This window comes from Schistocerca nitens, chromosome 1 (assembly GCF_023898315.1).
Source record: "Schistocerca nitens isolate TAMUIC-IGC-003100 chromosome 1, iqSchNite1.1, whole genome shotgun sequence".
Classification (NCBI taxonomy): domain Eukaryota; kingdom Metazoa; phylum Arthropoda; class Insecta; order Orthoptera; family Acrididae; genus Schistocerca; species Schistocerca nitens.
Window position 1 is genome coordinate 578,955,399 of NC_064614.1, and position 21,406 is coordinate 578,976,804.

Below are 21,406 nucleotides of genomic sequence, written 5' to 3' on the forward strand. Positions count from 1 at the left end.
CCTCGAGTTGCCACTATCCCGCACAACTCAACAGGGTGCTCAACACACTGGTTCACAGGGGATCCTTGATATTGTACGAACAAAATCTGCACAAAGAACTCGCACCTAGAAAATGTGTTCAGCAAGAATGGGTAAAGCAATTGAAGATCCAGACAGCCCTCAGACAACGGAAACACAGCAGGAACCCAGATGAAGAACAGTCTAAAAATGAGGAACCAGGCCTTGCCTTTCTAACATATGTAGGCAACCTGACATCAAAAATTGGGAGACTGCTAAATAAACACAAAATTGACATGGTCTTCCAACCACCATCCAAGTTGTGCACCTTGCTGGGGACAGTGAAAGATGGATTTGGCCCCGTATATAATATTCCATGTGGTTGCGGCAAATCCTATATCGGTCAAACAATCCAAACAGTCAAAGACCGCTGCAAAGAACAAAAATGCCACATGCGCCTAGGCCAGCTCAACAAATCGGCACTGGCAGAACACTGCTTGGAAATTGGACACAACATGAAATACAAAGAGAGCAAGATTCTGGCCCCTACCAGCTTCTACTGGGACAGCATCTTCAAGAGGCCATTGAAATTTGCGTAACAGACAGTCTCATAAACCGAGGCACAGGTTTTCAACTCAGCAAGGCATGGAAACCATTACTTAGCTCCATCAAGGAATCACGGCTCAAGTGGACACAAGACTATTGCACGATGGCCACCAGGGACATTCCACGGGATTCTGCATCTTCCACCACCCGGTGCGAATACAGGGATGATGTGGACCTGGGTCGGCAGCCGCAATTGAAGCATCAGCAGCTTGCAATTGGAATACCGGCAGCCGCAATTGGACTGTCCAATGCAGGTAATTGAATCCCTACTGACAGACATCAATAACACTGACAATGACCAGAAATCCATTCCATCAGAACCACCTGATGGTGGAAAGGTTATTCGCTGAAATATCGTGGCACTTAAACGATCCCGTAAGGCTGGAAACCAGAGAGCCCTGGAACCATGAATATTAGTTATTAAGTGTAATGTACCATTGCTACTTTCTGTTCTTATCTCATATTCTTTATTGTTTGTTTCATTCAAGTTTTATTTTACATAACTGAGACACATTAATTAGAACCAAGAGATCAAAACACGATGAATAACATCAGTTATATTATTTTCTGTCTTTCAGAATTCTCAGTGCAGCATGAGAAGTGGCCACAAATGACACTTCTATAAATCATCTACCTTCTATTCATCACTTAATGTATGAGGGGGAGGGGAGGGAGAGGAAAAGAAAAGTTAAATGTTACTTCATCTGTAACCATGTGCTTCTTCATATGGTGTTTATTAAAATCTTAATTACTGTTCAGTGCTACTTATTTTGCCCATTCCCCATTTGAGTGTCTGCCAGTTAAAAGAGCAGATGATTTTCAATATCATTTACCTTTTGTTGCCCTGAGCTATTGTATCAATTTTTGTTGGAGCTGGGCAACAAGAAGTGGCTGTTGGCCGTTGCTGCCAATATTGATCATGGGCAGTTCTCACTCTGCAGAAGCATATCAGAGTTCTTATCATTTTGCCAGTACCTCTTCTTATTAGTTTTTGCCACACTTACCATTGTAGTTTTAGCTGTCTATAAATATGTTAATAAACCATTGACCTTTACTGAATAGACAATTATCCTTACTCATAGAGTTTTATTGGGTGTCTTCTCCCTCTATGATTCTATTTCTAATTCATTACAGGGCGGTATGATTTCTCATGTTCTAAGAACCTACGAGCAATTAACACAGTGAAAACTAATCTTGTCTTGAACAGTTTTTTCCACATAAAAAGTGGAAATCTTAAATGTCGGTCACTGGCTGCCATTCCACAGCAATTCCATATTCCTCTGCTTTCTTCTGCCCTCTGTTTCTTAGAAATGAGTCATGAATTTTGGTAAGTATATGTTCATATGTTGTACGTGTTGTCAACTTCACCCACATAACTCTAGCTATTGTGCATTGGATTTTATTCATGTAATTAAAATTTGGGTTATGATAAGGAATATCAACACACTGTAAAAAAGAGTAACCCTTTAGGCTCGTAGCTTCTGTGCAAGCACCTAGCTTGTTAGTGGGAGTTTACACGGCTGCTTGATACAGGAATGCAGCATTTTATTTAATTGCTATAATGCTGTAATTATTTATAGAACAGTAATTAAATTCTCAGAAATTTTTAACGTTACAATTTAAAACATTCATTACCAACCAAAATGAATTTTTGGTGTACCATGCCTTGAAACAATCTTCAAAACAAAGTGCTACACTGCATTATCTGCATCAGAATGATGTTTCCTTTCATTTTCTTGTCTTCTTTCAGCAAGCTGCACATCTGTGTAGGCTAACATTTTCCTCCATGGGTTGGATCTTCTCAGTGAAATGCCTTTCTGTGAGCCATTCAGGCTTAGCAGTTTCTGTAGGTTGCCCTCGTTGAAGTGAAGTTTCGCTTTTCTTGTGACTTTCCAGCAGTTGTGATACATGTTCAGATCTACACCATCATAATAGAATTGGATTGTATAATGCATTGAAGCTTTCTTACCTCATTGCTCGTTTTTGTTGTTGTAGCAACTGTGTTGTTATGAAATATTGAAATAAAGGCTGCCTGTTTCTTGTGCACTTATTTCAGCACCATGAGAGATATGTTATGACTTTACCTTTCTTGAATCTTGGATTTTTCAACACATCAGGTACTTTCATCCCATTCCGTCAAAGTGTGCCAGGTACATTTATTCGTTTTCCTTTCAAAAAGTGACAGGCATGTAAGTTTTTATAGTAGTTCTCCATGCAGAGAGTATCACCGAAGTTGAAAAGAGGCTCAAGTTTTACTACAATTTGTCTGACATTCAGATTATCACTAAAAAGAATTTTTGTTTCTGTCTCTGTGGAGCTTCCTGTATAAATCACAAATTGCCACAAATATTTTGTAGATGATATGTGCGTGTGTGTTGTAGCAATCTCTTCAGATTTGCTGCTTTTAAAGCTTGGTTTTTTTCCCAAAATCTAGAAATTAATCAATAGAATTGTGTTCTACTATGTTTAATAAATTTTTAAACATATCATTAAAATGCTGAACATCAGAGCCCAACTTGAACAATCTTTTATTCCTCAAAATGCATGTAGCTCCTCATTGTTTACGAAATAAAGGAATCGACAAAGTATTCTATAAAGTTTTGAGATTGCAGTCAATTGATGTCAACTTCTTGCCATGGTACTTGGCTGACAACCGTTCAGCCATTTTCAGGTAAGTATTTTACACTCATGTTGTCAACTTTATTCCAAAATTTGGCACAGAGACACATGTGCATAGGCAGCTGCTACATAAGCACCTTCTGTCGAGTTTAGAACACTCTTGAATACTTCTGCGTTTATAGAACTCAGGTGGATGCATAATGGTGATACTGCATACATGCCCTCTATCAGAATGCGGACTCACTGAGTTAAAATTGATATGTGAAATTAATAAAATTAATTGTCGCTAGATGTGTTTTTAGGCATAAAATGTTTTCTTTCTGAATATGTTAAAGAAATCACTAGCTCCCAAGTCTTATCCTGTTGAAAGATGCCCTCACCATTAATAAGATATACTGCAAAATTTATTTCCACAGATTCCTTAATAAATGAATCTCTGAAGGATCTCATCATGGCCAAGATATCTCTGGCAGAATAATCCATAGAATGTCCTGTGGAGATACAATGCTCTGCTGTGGTCTCCTTACTGGGTTGTGAAAGGCGAGTGTGGTGATAATGTTCAATGCCCCTTTCACATACTATGCATGTGGTCTGACCAATGTAGGCTTTTGCCACACTGGCAAGGTATTCAGTACCTCCAACTTGCCACAAATCCAGATCGTCCTGTAATGAACCAAGAACAACAGAAGTCTTTGTAGGTGGCTGGAAGATAACTTAAACATAATATTTCCTAATTTTGATGGTATGTTGCTAGCATATGGGAGGAATGCCCTGGACTTGCTGCTCCTCCTCCTCTTGATTTTGTTGGACACATTTCTTCTTCCTTAAAACTGTGCTGATCTGATGTGGAGAATATCCATTATCTCTGAACACAGATTGTAAATGTTCCTGCTCCTTTGCAAAGCTCTCTCTGCCAGACGTATGTGCTCATTGTACCAAAGTTTGAAGGACACCCATAGTTTTTGATGGGTGGTAGCAGCTAGATGCCTGAAAATATAGGTTTGTATGTGTGAGCTGATGGTAAATTGAATGCCCCAGTGATCCATCCACTTTCCGGCTAACCAAGAGGTCCAGAAATGGCAGACAGCTGCCCTTCTCCACTTCAATCCTAAAGTTTATAATCTCATGAATTGAATTCAGATGGTGCAAAAATGATGACAGTTCTTCACCATGGGCCACACCTTTAAAAGTATCATCTAAATATTGCCTGAAGACTTTTGGTTTAAGTTCCTCCGAATCAAGTGTTCTTTCCCCAGTCTTCCCCAAAAAAGTTTGCCACCATCAGCCCATCCCTCTCGTCATAGTCTAGTACTGTGGTGAACCGAGGACACAGCAGTCACTGTCCAACACTGCTGACAGGTTCTGCAACGATTTAAATGACACGCTTCACAGATCGACCTCCTTGCTTTTAAGTGTCTCCCTGCTAAGGCTCACTACCTTACCAAACAGAGTAAACAGGAATGCTGGGAGTGCTGTGTTTCCTCCTTGGAGACGTATGCCTCTTCATTGCAGGTTTAGTCCAAGCTCCATAGCCTTCTAGGCTGCCAGTGAGAATCTCTGTCCAGGGTCTTATCCTCTAGGGTGCTCTGTGTGCTGATCCATTGGTCCTTGCGGAACACTTCGTGGTGCACTTTGCGACAGCATTGGCGTCTTCTTCCTGTCCTGCTACTTTTCTCCAGCATAAATGCAGAGTTGAATACACACCCCCCTCTGTTTCAAGCCCCACCAAATTGAACTCTTCGTTTAATGGGAATTCTTGCAGGCTCTTACCTCTTCATATGACCCAGTCCCAGGTCCAGATTGCACAACCAGAGGATCAGACACTTGGACGTTACCCAGAGGCAACATCTACTCAGGGTCTTCATCTGCATTTGGGTCATGGGTGCCCTCCCCTCGCAATGGCAAGACAGTATAGTTATCCTCGTCCTTAAATCTGGGAAGAATCCAATGTCTCTACAGCTACTGCCAGATTAGCCTGATGAATGCACTTTGTAAACTGCTCGAGAGGATGGTTAGTTTCTGATAATGTTGGGTACTTGTATCTCAAGGCCTTTTGTCCCCATATCAGTGTGGCTCCCGGAAAGGTCTCCAACTGACCATTTACTGAGATTTGAAACATTAATCTGACAGGCTTCTACTAAATGCCAGCACCTTACGGTCATCTATGACCTACATAAGGCATAAGACATGGCTTGGTGCCATCACATTTCAGTTATGCTCCATGACTGGAACTTTACGCAACCGCCTCTATTTTTTATCCATGAGTTTTTATCCCACTGGTTCTTCTGGTTTGGAGTTGACACTTCACTCAGCATTCCATGGATTCAGGAGGACAGCATCCCATAGGGTTCTGTGTTAAGTGTGACACTCTTCCTCGTAGTAATCAATGGGCCACTTTTGGGTGTTTGGTTACCCCAAGATTGTATGTCAGTGATTTTTGCATTTGGCAGGCACAGCTCCCACTTGGTAGCATCTGTGAGTGCTGGTTCCAGAGGGCCATAGTACAGTCCTCTGGATGGGCCGTGTCCCGTGGCCTCTAGTTTTCTCCCTCCAAAACACAAAAAAGCTTACGTGGCTGCCCCATATTTGCCACCTGAAGACTACATGCATGCAGAAGCTTGATGCTCTCTGCCTACTGGCCCACACATCTTGGGGTGCAGACTGTGCTACTCTTCTCCATCTTTACAGTGCTGTGGTTTTGCCCAGGCTAGATTATGGTAGTAACATTTCTGGCTCAGCGGCTCCTTCCTCTCTGCAGATCCTGGACCCATTTCACCACTGTGGGATGCATCTGGCTATTGGTGCCTTTTGCATTAGTCCTGTTGACTGTCTCCTTGCAGAAGTGGAGATTGCCCCTTTACAAATACGACAGAGCAACAATCGCTGTCTGCCAATTCCCTGACCATCCTGTGTACCCTGTCCTTTTTGAAAACAAAGGATGTCTCCCTCCTGATAACCGCCTAAGGGTGCGATTGTTGATTGGAATGTGTCTTGGTTTTCCTCTGTTGGGATCTTCATCTCCTCTTGCTGGAATGTGCCCAGTTTGTTTATTCCCCCACCACAATCCCTGCTCTTGGGTGGTGTCTAGACCACAGATTAGGACCAACCTGTTCCAGGGTCCTCAGGTCCCCTATCATTTTCGGGTGTCTCATACATTCCATCCTTGCAGAGGTCCTGGTTGCTGCCATTTTCTACACCGATTGTTGTATAACAATAGATAAGACAGAATATACTTTTACGCCTGCTACTGCCGTGGAACACCATTTATTGCCGGGATCATGTAGTGTGTTCACAGCAGAGCTGCTAGCCATTAACAGAGCCCTCCATTTTGTAACTCCGGCTTCCATCCACAGTGTTTTAGTATATACTGACTCAGTGAGCAGCCTGCAGGCTATCAACTGATACTACTCGGGTCACCCTTTGGTCTTTGCTAATCGTGACCTCCTCTCTGCCCTTGGCCATGGGTCCCAGGTCATGTGGGCATCCTGTGGAATGAATTGGCTGACCCATTTGGCTACAGAAACAGATAATTACCCCCATTCCCTTTCATGATTCCAGCTGCAGATATGCGGGTCTCTGTCAAATTTCTGTTTGGGCAAAAGTGGAATGAGATATGGCGCGCTACTGCCCTCAATATTAAACTCCGCACAATCTGTGGCTCTGCGCTCTTCCTCCAGTTCTCTCAGGAGGAGGCCACTGTCTTATGCCATCTATGCATTGGTCATACTAGGCTCACCCATTGTTTTCTCTTGTTTAATGAGACATCCCCACAATGTGATTGTGGAGCCAGACTGACTGCATTCCGTATATTGGTGGAATATTCCCTTCTTTTAGTCCTTCTTACTAAGTATAGTCTTCCAGATTCCTCACCTTTAATATTAGCAGATGATTCATCGATGGGTGAACTGGTCCTCAGTTCCCTCTGTGAAACTGATTTTTATTTTCAGGTATAAGGTTTTGCTGCAGTTCTGGAGCAGGGGAAGGGTGGTTGTGGTTGGGGCCTCACTTACATGTTTTTTCAGTCTGGGATCCATGACCACTCACCTGTCCAGAGAGTGCTCTTTTATCCCTCTGTTTTTCCAACTTTTAGATTTGGTCTACCCTTTTATGCCTTCTACTAGGTGTGTTTTAACATCCTCATTTTATAGATTGACTCCTCTGACTCTCGAGAGTAACATTAGAATCACGGGACTGATGACCTCGCTGTTTAGTCCCATATCTCACTCTCCTCAATCAGTCAGTCATTCAATCAATTTGTTGAACATACACATTCCTACCAACTGAACAGTTCAGTACTTTCATATCCTGCACCGTACAGTGTGTACACCAGTGCTGTCTGAGTAGAGTTTGGCGAGAAATGCATGCATGCTAAGTGCCACTGATTCACTAAACTATGTGTTCTGTTCCTGTTTGTCACTATTATTGAAAGAAAAATAGTGATCTCTGCACAGCTGTGAGGCTGATCTAACGATGGAAAGGATAAGAAAAATGGAAAAAAAATGAGTTTAGATACAGGCACTAGTGATCTCTGCACAGCTGTGAGGCTGATCTAACGATGGAAAGGATAGAGTTGGTTGTTGTTGTTGTTCGCAGTGTGACAATTAGTTTGATGCAGCTCTCCATAGTTGTATCCTGTGCAGGCCCCTTCATCTCTACAGTTTTTATTCCCCTCTGCCCACTTCAATCTGCTACCAAATTTATGATTTCTTGATGCCTTAGGATGCACCAAATAACCTGATCCCTTCATTTAGACATTTGTCCCATAAGTTTCTTTTTTTCCTTCTTTTTTAACTTGGTACAACTTCATTTGTTAACTGATCTACCCATCTAATGTTCAGCATTCTGCTGTAGCACCACATTTAAAAAGTTGGTGTTCTCTTCTTGTCCAAACACTTTATTGTTCACTTTTCACTTTTACACTACTGAAAATTAAATTTGTATCCAGTGTTAATAAATTTCACATTTTGAGAAAAGCTTTTCTTGCTATTGTCAGTCTGCATTTTATATATTCTTTATTACAACAATTGTTAATTAGTTTGAAGTAAAAATATGAGAACTCATCTGCTGCTGTTAGTCTGTCCTTTTGTTATCTTATTTCCTGGGCATCACATGACTTAATTTTACTATACTCCATTATTTTTTTGTTAATTTTTATCTTAGAACGGCCTTTTCAAACATTATCGATTGTGCTCAACTGATTGTCCAAGTCCTTGCCATCTCCAACAGCATTGCAGTGATACTGGCAAAATGTTAAGCTTTTATTAAACACTCTTTCCAAATTTTGTGTTGATTACGTTTACCACTTGTGCAGTGTGCTGGTTGAATTACATAGGAGGTAGTCTACAACCTTGTTTCAAACTCTCCTCAGCTGCTTCTTCCCTTTTCTTTTCCACTTATAACTGCAGTCTGTTGACAAGTCATAAATGACCTGTTGCAAGGATGAAATGCAGGATGAGTGAAAAAGCAGAGTAGATGTTGTGGAACAAAACTGCTTAATATCATGTGCATCAGTATTGGTTACAGCACGCTTCTTGTTGTACGAGAGATGCAACTTCTTTGATATGCTATTTACTGTTGTAGATGATGGTGGAATTATAGTGAATAATTGTCGTCGATGGCTCAGTCTTGTCTAGGGTACATTCTTGCTGATGAAAATTTTGATTTATGATGAAGAGTTGCCAGTTGCAGTGAATATCTTTTTAACTGAAGTTGCTCTCTGGCCAATAAGAGGCATTTTTGATACATCCCCTTAATTTTATGTAGCAATGCTTTTATTCTGATGATCCAAGTGAATTGTCATGTGATATACTTCATAGGACATAAAGTATTTGGGACAGATGTTGACTTGTGTCTGCTAAAATCTTCTCACTCAATGGAGTGAAACAGGCATGAAAAAAGTATGACACAAATATCCCTCTCAACAATATTCCAGATGTCCTGCAAGGGACTGACTTTGGGATCCACTGAAGTCGTTTGTGGATCAGTCCTTCCTTCCTTATCTGGTCCAATAAGTCTCCCTTGACCTGGGGTTCTGGGTGACTTTGACTGATGACCATAGATGTTACGTGCCATAGTGCTCAGAGCTCTGGGTGACTTTTCCGAACTCTACTCCTTTTCCTGAACCTCATCAGTCCTTTCCTTTCACCCCTCTTTCTTCCCCTTCAACTCTTTTGCCAGAAGAAAGAGCCAGTGGCTCTGAAAGATAGCAAACTGTAATACCTTTTATGTGTTCTCATGCTATCACTGGGTGAGTAGATTTTTTTATCTGTCCAGTTACTTACATTAAAAACTTTTTAACATCGTTTTTATTTTTTTGTGAGACTTATTTGGTAGCTTCATGAATAATTTTTCACTGAACTAACCGAATGCTTATTTGCCGGAGGAGGACAGAATATCTGTCTGTAATAAGAACACTGCGTAAACAGCCGTGGAATAGTTATTGAACTTTTAGGAAATTTAGCTTTTTGTATCATAAATTTCTGATAACATATTGTCTGTAGGAAACAAATGACAAAATTCTGTGTCATGTAGTTAGTAATATTTCATAACATAAATGTAACTTTCAGAATCAGGTGTAAATAATCCTGTTTGTTTTCTGGCAGAACTATTTGTCCATAGACAGCTACAAAGGACAAAATATGTACAGGCTGTAATCTTATCCTCCTACCACATCACCATTAAAATTCTCATTCTTTGCACAAATTTTGAAAACTTGAGGAGAAGTAAGATTAAAAAAGAACTTTTTACTTATCTTCATTATCTCGTTGTTGTTGTTGTTGTTTGTTGTTGTCGATGCCTCAAAGTCTTGTCTATGGTACATTCTTGCTGCTGAAAATTTTGATTTATGATGAGTTGCCTGCTGCAATGAATATTTTTTAAATTTTATCCCATTCTTTTAAGTCACACCGACTTTACAATTTTCACTTCTATCACACCAAAAATTACATTGTTATTGACAAGTTCAGCAAAATACATGTTTCCATCAGAGGCATGCCCACCACTCCTTACATTCTGTGGTACTCACAATTTCCAAAGAGTTTACAAAGCAAAAGAGTTAACAAACTTTCTCGACAGGAGAAGAATCTTTACCAAATTATATGATTATTTCATAAATAAATCCAGAAACAAATGTGATATTTAGCATTTGATTGTGCAATTAGTAATATGAATTTTAAGAATGCCAGAAATTTTATAATTTCAATTATTCTTAAAAGAAGAGTAATTTTAACTGTTGGTATGTATAGATTGTAACACATTAATTTCTTTTTTATTCATTTTAGCCCAAAATAATCATATACATCGTATACAAAATCATATGAATTCTTTTAGTGAAACAGCTGAGTTAATTTTAACCTATGCAAGAATCGATAGTATACATGGTTTTGGTTATCTCTATAAAAAAAGCTAATGCTAGAGGAGTATGATTCATTACAATATCCTCCTCACAAAATTTTGAAACCAGGTGTTTACTATATTTTGCGACACACTATAAGGTTTGCCAAATGGTGTACGAAATGATGCCCAGGATAGCAGGTAGATGTATAGAAGTACCTGATACGTAACATATTACAGACAACAAAAGAGAAATATCTACTATAAAATCATAATCTGTACACACATCAGGATATGGCATTCAGATTTTCAGATCTGTGCAACATACTGTCAAAAGACAAAAAATACAAGGTCAAAACTACAACATTACACCACTAAATTATAGAAATAATTACAAAGTAAATTAATAGAATTTATAAACTTTAACTTAAGATCTATACACTCAAACCTTCAAAATCTTCAAAAGAGAAGAGAGAAAATTTCAGAGCTTAAGTGTACGACACGTGAGCAGACTCAAAAAACTCAAGACGATGGGTACAGACCAGGAGAATATACTCGATCATGGGTAGGACTCGATCAGCCATGTAAACCATAGTATTTACAGATGTGTTGACTTGTGAAAGAACAAAATAATGGAAAAATATTAGGGCCTGAGTTTACAATGTGGGGACCGATCCATGAATACAAACCACACCGGGTACAACCCAGCAAAGAAGTTTTGACACAACAAAATGAATAACACACACACACACACACACACACACACACACACACACACACACAATGGCTAGGAGTACCCAAAACAGAGCTAAGCATTAGTCTGTCCACAACTCAAGAGCCAATCAGATACAATACTGCAATATCCAGGATAAATTCAGGTAAACATAGTCACAAATTAGCTTTGAATGATGACACAATCCAGTAGTTGGACAACCAAAATCAGAGTATGAAAGCAGACATGTATACATCTTATTTTATTGTCCATAGTAATAAATGTCTTCCACACTGACCTAAGTACACAAAGACCCAGAAAATTCGTTTACAATTGATAAAAAAAACTGATTTAAAGTTACGTAATGATTGTAGAGTAAATCCCCCAATGAAAAACCATGCATTTATGCTGAATAACACTGTCTTTAGCAGTCTTGGTTAACAATTCACAAATATCACATACACAAAATACATTCCAGTTGACAGATGCTAGAGTATGTTACCCAGCACCTACGATCTCTTGCAAGATGATTAGTCCAGCTGGGTACAGTCATACAGCAGTGTGGGGAGTGAATCTACCCACATACATGCAGCTTCCTCCTTAGAGTTATCTTCACACAATCCAAGGGATAGGTAACTTCCTGTCTAGCATTCACATCAAATCCTGAAACATTGTTTTGTGTACTAAATATGCTGTTCAGTACCTCCTTCACATCACATGAGATATGCTCTCCATCTTCATTTTACATCATCAGTTATATGGGATTTTTGTTGGGTGTGATTAAAAAATGCTCACTTATGAAACATCACTAATCAGTGTTAAATGCAATAAAAAATGGACTAATAAGGTAATGCACACAGATATGCTCAGATAGTATTCCTAATCTTTGAGTACAAGTTATGAATATTGTCCCATTTTAAAACTGTAAAAAGCTCTACTCATTTAGTCTCATGGGATCGATATATTAAATTCTAAAGCACAAATCTATTGCAGAACATAATTATGTAGTGTAGCATAGATCTTAATGCAGTCAATAGATAAGACAAAACTTTAAAAATCACAACATCTTACATACTAAATTCCAGACAAACAAAGAACAGTTATATAGTCTTATGACTCTACAGATAGATTTAAACCGTCAGTAGATAAATTAGAACTCTAGAAATCACATCATCTTACATACTAAATTCATGGCAATGGAAAAAACGACAAACAGATAAAAATCAGATACTTATGGTTCATGTCTATACGCTTTCAGTTCAGTAATGTTGCATAATCCAAACAATTCTTAGATTTTTGATACACAAGTCTGTATGCATTAGAATGTGGATTTTCAAGAACTTCGAATGGTCCAATATAAATATTGAAAATTTCTTTATCTCAGATGTCAACACTTTAGATTTCTCTTTGGCTTCCACCAACACAAGATCTCTTACTTCAAACTTAGAAAATCAACCTTTACCATCATGTACCTGCTTTCTCCTATCCCCGTTTTCTCATCAACTTCCTAAGTGAATAGATAAGACAGAACTTTAAAACTACATGATCTTAAATATTACATTCATGGCAAACAAAAATTACACAGTCTTAAAAATCTACACACATAGCAAATATTTTCTTCTAAACTAGGTATCATTAGGCATCCATGTTCAAAGGTATTGCCTTCTATACTAAATGTTAAATGCACCTGAGATTTTATAAGTTTATTTTGCTTACTTGTAGCTCCTCTTATCTGTACACATACAATGGGCATTTCCACAAAATTCTTACTACACTGGATTTGTCTCTGAATTGTTCAGATATACCACAAATCAGGCTACCTGTACCAGTCGAAACAGTTCCCTTCCCACTGATCAATCTTAACCTTAATGTAAGGACACTGAAAATCAGGGTTATCATCTTTGCTATTAGACACTTCATGTAAAAGATCACTTTCAATTTCATCAAAAGTTACATCTACACTGCTTGTGCAGGGTTTTATCAACTTCGCTGGTATCATTGCATTACTTTGGTTACACATGTTGGCAGGTAAAGATTGAACACACTAAAAGGGTTCCGTAGCACAATTAACATCACTTATTACAGAAGGAACACACAATACCTTACTGTCAAAATTATACTTCCTACTTAGATCTTCTTTCACTTCATTCCACCAATTTGGATATAAATTTTGACTAACCACAGCTAACTTATTGCAAAATGAACATTTGTCTACGTTATCATCAATTTGGTCCCAAACAAATTTCAAAAAACTTTTCACCTTTATTCTCTAAGCTTACAGATAATTCACCAATACCGTTTGGGTCATTACACTGCATGACATTAATGAAAAACTGCTTTGACTGGACTGGTATTCCGTGACTCTCACTTACATCACCACAAAAATCACTTACCTGTATTTAAAAATAACTCTGAACTTCATTATTCTTAAACTCCACAAAAGACCTGATATCATGATGATGATGATGATGATGATGATGATGATGATGATGATGATGATGATCATGCAAGTCTCATAACCATCAGTCACACTCCTCACCTACCAACCTCAGTCATTTTATAGCTCTCATTCACATCTACATCAAAAATACCACATAATACAGATCCAGTACATGTACGAGGTTAAATCCAAAATTTTTGGGACTGGTGCTGCCATCTGGAAAGCAGGAGTAGTAGATCTTTGCACCACTAGGTAGCGAGAGCTGCATATCTGATGAGTCAGTGTGCGGAGTGGTATTCAGCTGGGAGGATGTGTTGCATGTCCACTGTGATCTTCCTAATACGATGGATCCATGAACAGAACAAATTCTGTGCAAATCTCAGGAAATGTGCTACGGAAACCCTTGCAATGATTCAACAAGTGTTTTGGGGACAGAGCATGAACTGTACGCATGTGTTTGAGTGACATGCTCACACTGGAAGGCCCGTTAACCGCACCACGCCAGACATTGTTGGCAAATTTCAACAGTTGGTTCGTGTGGATCGACGTCAAACCATTCAATAATTTGCGGATGAAGTGGGTATTGGTTATGGAACATGCCAACGAATGTTGACTGATGAATTGGGCATGCATCGTGCCACCGCTGACGTAGATGGCTTAAAACAATTGCTTTCAGAATCTGTAGAGGAGTTACTCACGTCAGTGTCAGAACATTCATCCTCACTGTCACTCTTTATTAGTATTTCCATTTCCATGATCTCTCTTTCAGTAAAATAGTTGATGCAAAAAACAGTGATGCCTGTTGTGAAGAACAACGAGTCGTGAAATGAAGTCAAGTGCAGCTGAGATATGTTGCAGAAAATCTGCTTTATGCTTAAAACTCATCACCAGCGCACACACCTGATTGGTGACATTACCAAACTCATCATTTGCAGCCATGGTCGTCAAGGAGCCCCGAGTTAAATCATCAATAGCGATCAGTGAAAACCCAGAGGCCACACTCAAACTAGATAATACACTCCTGGAAATGGAAAAAAGAACACATTGACACCGGTGTGTTAGACCCACCATACTTGCTCCGGACACTGCGAGAGGGCTGTACAAGCAATGATCACACGCACGGCACAGCGGACACACCAGGAACCGCGGTGTTGGCCGTCGAATGGCGCTAGCTGCGCAGCATTTGTGCACCGCCGCAGTCAGTGTCAGCCAGTTTGCCGTGGCATACGGAGCTCCATCGCAGTCTTTAACACTGGTAGCATGCCGCGACAGCATGGACGTGAACCGTATGTGCAGTTGACGGACTTTGAGCGAGGGCGTATAGTGGGCATGCGGGAGGCCGGGTGGACGTACCGCCGAATTGCTCAACACGTGGGGCGTGAGGTCTCCACAGTACATCGATGTTGTCGCCAGTGGTCGGCGGAAGGTGCACGTGCCCGTCGACCTGGGACCGGACCGCAGCGACGCACGGATGCACGCCAAGACCGTAGGATCCTACGCAGTGCCGTAGGGGACCGCACCGCCACTTCCCAGCAAATTAGGGACACTGTTGCTCCTGGGGTATCGGCGAGGACCATTCGCAACCGTCTCCATGAAGCTGGGCTACGGTCCCGCACACCGTTAGGCCGTCTTCCGCTCACGCCCCAACATCGTGCAGCCCGCCTCCAGTGGTGTCGCGACAGGCGTGAATGGAGGGACGAATGGAGACGTGTCGTCTTCAGCGATGAGAGTCGCTTCTGCCTTGGTGCCAATGATGGTCGTATGCGTGTTTGGCGCCGTGCAGGTGAGCGCCACAATCAGGACTGCATACGACCGAGGCACACAGGGCCAACACCCGGCATCATGGTGTGGGGAGCGATCTCCTACACTGGCCGTACACCACTGGTGATCGTCGAGGGGACACTGAATAGTGCACGGTACATCCCAACCGTCATCGAACCCATCGGTCTACCATTCCTAGACCGGCAAGGGAACTTGCTGTTCCAACAGGACAATGCACGTCCGCATGTATCCCGTGCCACCCAACGTGCTCTAGAAGGTGTAAGTCAACTACCCTGGCCAGCAAGATCTCCGGATCTGTCCCCCATTGAGCATGTTTGGGACTGGATGAAGCTTCGTCTCACGCGGTCTGCACGTCCAGCACGAACGCTGGTCCAACTGAGGCGCCAGGTGGAAATGGCATGGCAAGCCGTTCCACAGGACTACATCCAGCATCTCTACGATCGTCTCCATGGAGAATAGCAGCCTGCATTGCTGCGAAAGGTGGATATACACTGTACTAGTGCCGACATTGTGCATGCTCTGTTGCCTGTGTCTATGTGCCTGTGGTTCTGTCAGTGTGATCATGTGATGTATCTGACCCCAGGAATGTGTCAATAAAGTTTCCCCTTCCTGGGACAATGAATTCACGGTGTTCTTATTTCAATTTCCAGGAGTGTAGCACCTTGGGGAGCAGAGGAGCATGACGACTTAACTTTTCAACAACAGTCAAAGGGTTAAGAACATTGTTTACAAAGAAGTATTGTAAAAATGTACGAAGTAATACATATATTTTATAATACATATATGTTTTTACCATCATTGGAAATGTTCACTGATTACTCATGTTGCCTTCCTCCTCCCTTTTCTTCCTACAGTAATAGACCAGTTGCAGTAAGACCTTGTTTCATATTAACAATTATTTCAGTGCTTTTGTTAAAATGAGCTTGTAGTTTGTCAGTACATTTTAAGAAGCTGGTGTCCCACAGCATATAAATATTTGAAAAAGTAATGATTAACTGCAAAGAGTTGCTGATAAATATCTGTATTATACAACTAGTTTTGGACTATAGGCTATCAGTAGTGTCTTTCTTTTCCTGTACAGTTATATATTTTCAGTTGACTTACTTCATATTCTTTTGCTGTGAAATAATCTTCTCAATGTAATTTTGTAATTGCTTCTCTGTTCTATTCTTTCAGTTTCTGAGGAAGTGTCTCTGTCAGGTGGACAGGCAATACACCGAATCAGACTTTTGGAAGAGGTGGAAAATCCTGGATACAATTCAGGAATTCTTGATAATGATCTCATAGAGTATTACCAGATGTTAGCTGAGAAAGGTGATGTTCAAGCTCAGGTAATTAACTCTGTTTTAAAATTTCTCCAGGTAACTGAAGTGGAGCTCTTCTTCCCTATTTCACCACATTATGCTTGCATGGAAGCTAAATTTCATAGAATAATATCAGGATTCTGATGAATATGCTTACTGTAGATCATAATTGATAGAAACTTTGTGCTCATGGACTTAAATATTTGTATGTACTGAATTGTTAAACAGATTGCTTTATGAGTATAAAACCTTGTGTGGAAGGATCATATATAATGAGCAAAATGTAAGACTGATCATATTATTTAGCTCTATTCATTGCAAGTTTACCTTACATACAGTGGTAAAAAGTCCATAAACTTGATACACAAAACCATCTAAATATCTGAATGGTCTGCTTCTTGTGGTTTTGTTATGCATACTACTTTTTGTGTGCTGATGAAAATAAGCTAAATTTACTCTGTTAATTACAGTAAATGGCTAATGGGATGTTTCTGTAATTTGGAACCAATGCAGTGTAAGCCATTCATGATACTGTACCAAATTTAGAACAGTACCAAATTTATAACAATGATTTTGCAGGAGTTACAGAGTGAGTGCTTTATCGTAATATTCAGAGAGGGAAAGAGTATGAAATTCTAGCACCTGCATACTGTATGCACGATGTAACTTGGTACCTTGACACTTAGTGCAAAAAGGAGTGGGGGTTGGCTAGGAGGTGATGTAAGCAATGTGCATTGCTTGCGTCGCAGATATAGCACACTCACTGGGAATACAGTATAAAACAAATTTGCACTTGTGTTTCCACGGAAAGAGAGACAATCGCTTAAATGATTTTATAATGTTGAAACTGAAATTTTGTTGGTACAAATGACAAAGTACTACTGTACAATTCTACTGGGAAAAGTGTTGATTGGTAACTATATTGCCACTGACTAGAAGCAGGTATGTATCAGCTGACTTCTACTGATGCCTCCACTCCCAGTATAAGAGCCCTGCAGGTGCATGTCCCATCAGAGTGTTTTGCAAGCAGCTTTGGTGTGAGAGAGCGAGCATACTTTGGTAAAAGTTGCCAAAGATTACCGATGCTGTCTTGTCTAATTACAAACAAGTGAGCACTTGTCCATGGCCACATGGATTCACTGCAGATTAACAGCATGTGAATGTGCAATGTGCTTTGCTTATCACCAGAGTTAGGCAAAATTTATTCTACAGACTGATAATGAATACAGATAAAAATTATTGTTCATTATTCATGAATAACAAAAATATTTATTCGAAACATTATTCACTTACATGAATAAAAACATTTGTCTCTCATCTGTAAATAAAAAGAATAATAAAACTCCATCTTCTAATGACACGCTTACTCAGAATTAGTCCTAAAAAGAATGATAGATTAATTTGAAATCAAATGACATTTATTTATTGCTCCGATTCTTTGTCATTTATTATAAAAAATGTACCTTTTGTTGCTTTTGAATTTGTTTTCAGAACAGTCATTCCTCCCCCCCCCCCCCCCCTCCACCCACCCAAACATCTCGCCAGAAAGCTTGATTTTGAAGATTTACCATGGTGAAAGTAAAGGAAACACATTCTGCACATGGAAAGAGGATACCTGTGTGTTATATCTTTTGAAGTTGTCTTTATTTCATGATCACAATATAAGACTTCCAACTCTCAATCTTTTTCAGCAAAAATTGAGACATCATTCCTCCGTAGCTTTTGGCAAATAATTAATTGTGATTCCACTTTAGCTTCACTTCACACATTCAGATTAAAATTTTCTTTTTATCCATAAAACATCATTTGAAATTCGTGACTCAATTTCTTTGACATTTCTGTGGCTATTGTTGTTCTTTAATTTATTGTAAGCCTCCCTTGATTATGAACAGCAATGCAGGTGAACTATTTGTTTTTAAACTGTTGATAACATATTGCTGCAATGACTGCAATTGGTGTAGAAAGGAAAAAGTCTTCAAATTGTTGCTTGACAATTTCTCTACAAAGTGTCCAGTGTGCTGCAATATTATGAATTCTTATGTACTCAGACCCAGTCTCTCTTCCAGAATTTATGAATCTCGAAACTCTATGTAACTGCATAGATCCATGTCAGACTGAAACACTATCCCATCTTCTAATGACATGATTACTCAGAAATAATCTTAAAACCCTTTCGGATGACTTTGGACATCCAGCATAGTTCAACATATGTGTTAGGAGTTTTCTTGATTTAAAGTCTGTTGACTTTAGGAATTGGAGTTCTTACTTTGTTCACTCATCTTTTTGCAGTGCAAACATGAATGAATTGTGTAACGAGATGCCAATATCCAATAATGTTAACAGTGTTGGTATTACTGGTGGAAGGTGTTGCAGATTGAGAGTTTCAGTTGGATGCCTTTTCAGCTTTGGCTACTTAGAGAACTTCCGCATGTTAGCAGGGGGAGGGTGTAGGTACTGCCAAGTGCAGAAGTCAGTGAAGTGGCCTGTGTCTGTAGTGTAACTGCTAAGGCCGTCTGCCTGCAAAGTGGTCTAGCTTTGTAGTTTGGAACTTAACCCGCTGAACCACCATGGCACATTTCTGTACAGACTATAAAGTTATTTATCAGATAAAACCTGTACCGAGCCAGAATTCTGTAAGAGAACCAAAGAAAGAAAATACAGTGGCATTCTGTGTTGTTCATTATTTAGGTTACAAATAATTTATTCGTAGATGAATTTGTTTGAATGATGTGCGTATTTGAATAATTATTGCAGATAGAAATTTATTTGAATATTGCCCATCTCTGCTTACCACTACAGCTTGTGTTTGCGTCCTCTTTGTGGTATTGCAGTTAATATTACTGACTATAAGAAGTCATATCAGTCAGTTTGGTTGATTTACTCAAGAGAGCCTACAGTGTAGCTGGATTGAAGTTTTTTGTTAATTATAAACAAATGTAATAATTATAATGAGTTGTCACACTCCTAAACATAAATCTTTTTCATTTGTTCTGTTTTAAATGTCTCAATGCCAGTGTAATTTTAGCAACAGATTGAACGTGAGCATCATTTCATCAGCTGTTCTTTCACACAAATTTACAGTTCCACAGCTGAATAAGTGCAACATTTCATATTCGGTTCTCACTTTAATTTTTGTTTCACTTGAACATAATTGGCCAATATGGTAATACTTGGTGGATTTCAGGTATCAGCATACACTTTCTCTGTAGAAAACTTGGACAGTCAACAGCTAAAAAGAAATTCTATAAGGTGTACAATTTTGCTTCCACTGTTTTTCCCCCAAATTTGAGGCTTTAATGAAACAAATTGGTTACACATGTATCATTCAAAGTATTTTCCATCACTGGCCACTACTTTCTCCCATCTTTTGGGCAGTGTACAAATCCCATGCTGAAAAAAAAAAATGTTCATATTTTGAAGCGATCCACGAATCGATCCAATTTGTGACTTCATGAGATTGGAAGTGTTGCTGAGCCAGGCCATGTGCCATTGATCTAAACAGGTGATAGTCAGAGGAAGCAGTGTCTGGAGAATACAGCGGGTGGCGTAGGACTTCCCATTTTAATGTTTACAAGTACATTTTGACCTCGTTTGCAACATAGGGTCGAATGTTGTCATGCTGCAAAATCACTTTATCCTGCCTCTCGTTGTATCACAACCATTTGTCTTTTAATGTTCCGCTCAAACGCATTAATTGTGTTTGATAATGAGCACTTGTGAGTAGTTCACTTGGTTTTAACATCTCATAGTACACGACGCAGAGCTGGTCCCTTCAAATCTTGGCGCCGTGAATATTCTGTTTGGCTGTCGATGTGGAAGCATGGCCGGGATATCCCCATGATTCTTTGTGTTTAGGGTTATAGTAATGAACCCATTTTTTGACCCCAGTCACAATGCAAAGCAGAAATCCCTTCCGTTTTTGCCTCTGAAGCAACTGTTCACAAACAAACAAATGCTGTTCAACGTCTCTTTGTTTCAGCTCACACAGGACCTAAGTTCCTTCTTTCTGAATCATGCCCCTAGCCTTGAGACATTTTGAAATGGCTTGCTTTGTCACTCCCATTAATCGTGCCATTTCTTCTCGAGTTTGATGCGAGTCTTCACTCAGCAATGTCTCCAATTCTGCATCTTTGGAAACATTCTCTCTTCCACCACTATGCCGGCTATGATGTTAAAATAATCGATCTTGAAATGTTGAAACCACTCGCAAGATGTTCTTTCACTAATAGTGTCCTTAGCATACGTACTTGAGAGCATTCAATGAGACTCATCCGCTGCATTCTTGACATTGAAACAAAACAGTAACTCCTCCTTCAAATGATGAGAAGTAGGCTCATAAACTGTTATTTTCAGTCAAGAACAACTTTATGATGCAGACACAAATTGACTAATGTTTGAATGAGATTGTGTTGACCGAGGTCCAAGCTAACTGCCTGACGTCTGCGATCTGTTCCTTTCGACCGGTACTTCCCGTTGTCGCCACCTATCGGCAAATGGTGGGAGCAAAGTTGTACACCTTGTAATTGTAAATGTATTCCAGTTCTTGCGGGACCTATTAGTGACGTGTGGTGAGTTCATGTTTTTTTATCAATGTGGCAATGCCATTTGCCAATG

The 21,406-nt window shown here is 39.8% G+C and overlaps 1 protein-coding gene across 1 annotated transcript in view; it reads left to right on the forward strand.

Annotated features, from left to right (window-relative positions):
- LOC126255260 (protein sel-1 homolog 1-like) overlaps positions 1 to 21,406 on the forward strand; it is an 88,059-nt gene that overhangs the window by 33,108 nt on the left and 33,545 nt on the right. Inside the window, exon 4 of the mRNA XM_049955379.1 lies at positions 16,665 to 16,819. Coding sequence (XP_049811336.1) covers positions 16,665 to 16,819 — 155 coding nt within the window. The remainder of the gene's footprint in view (positions 1 to 16,664; positions 16,820 to 21,406) is intronic.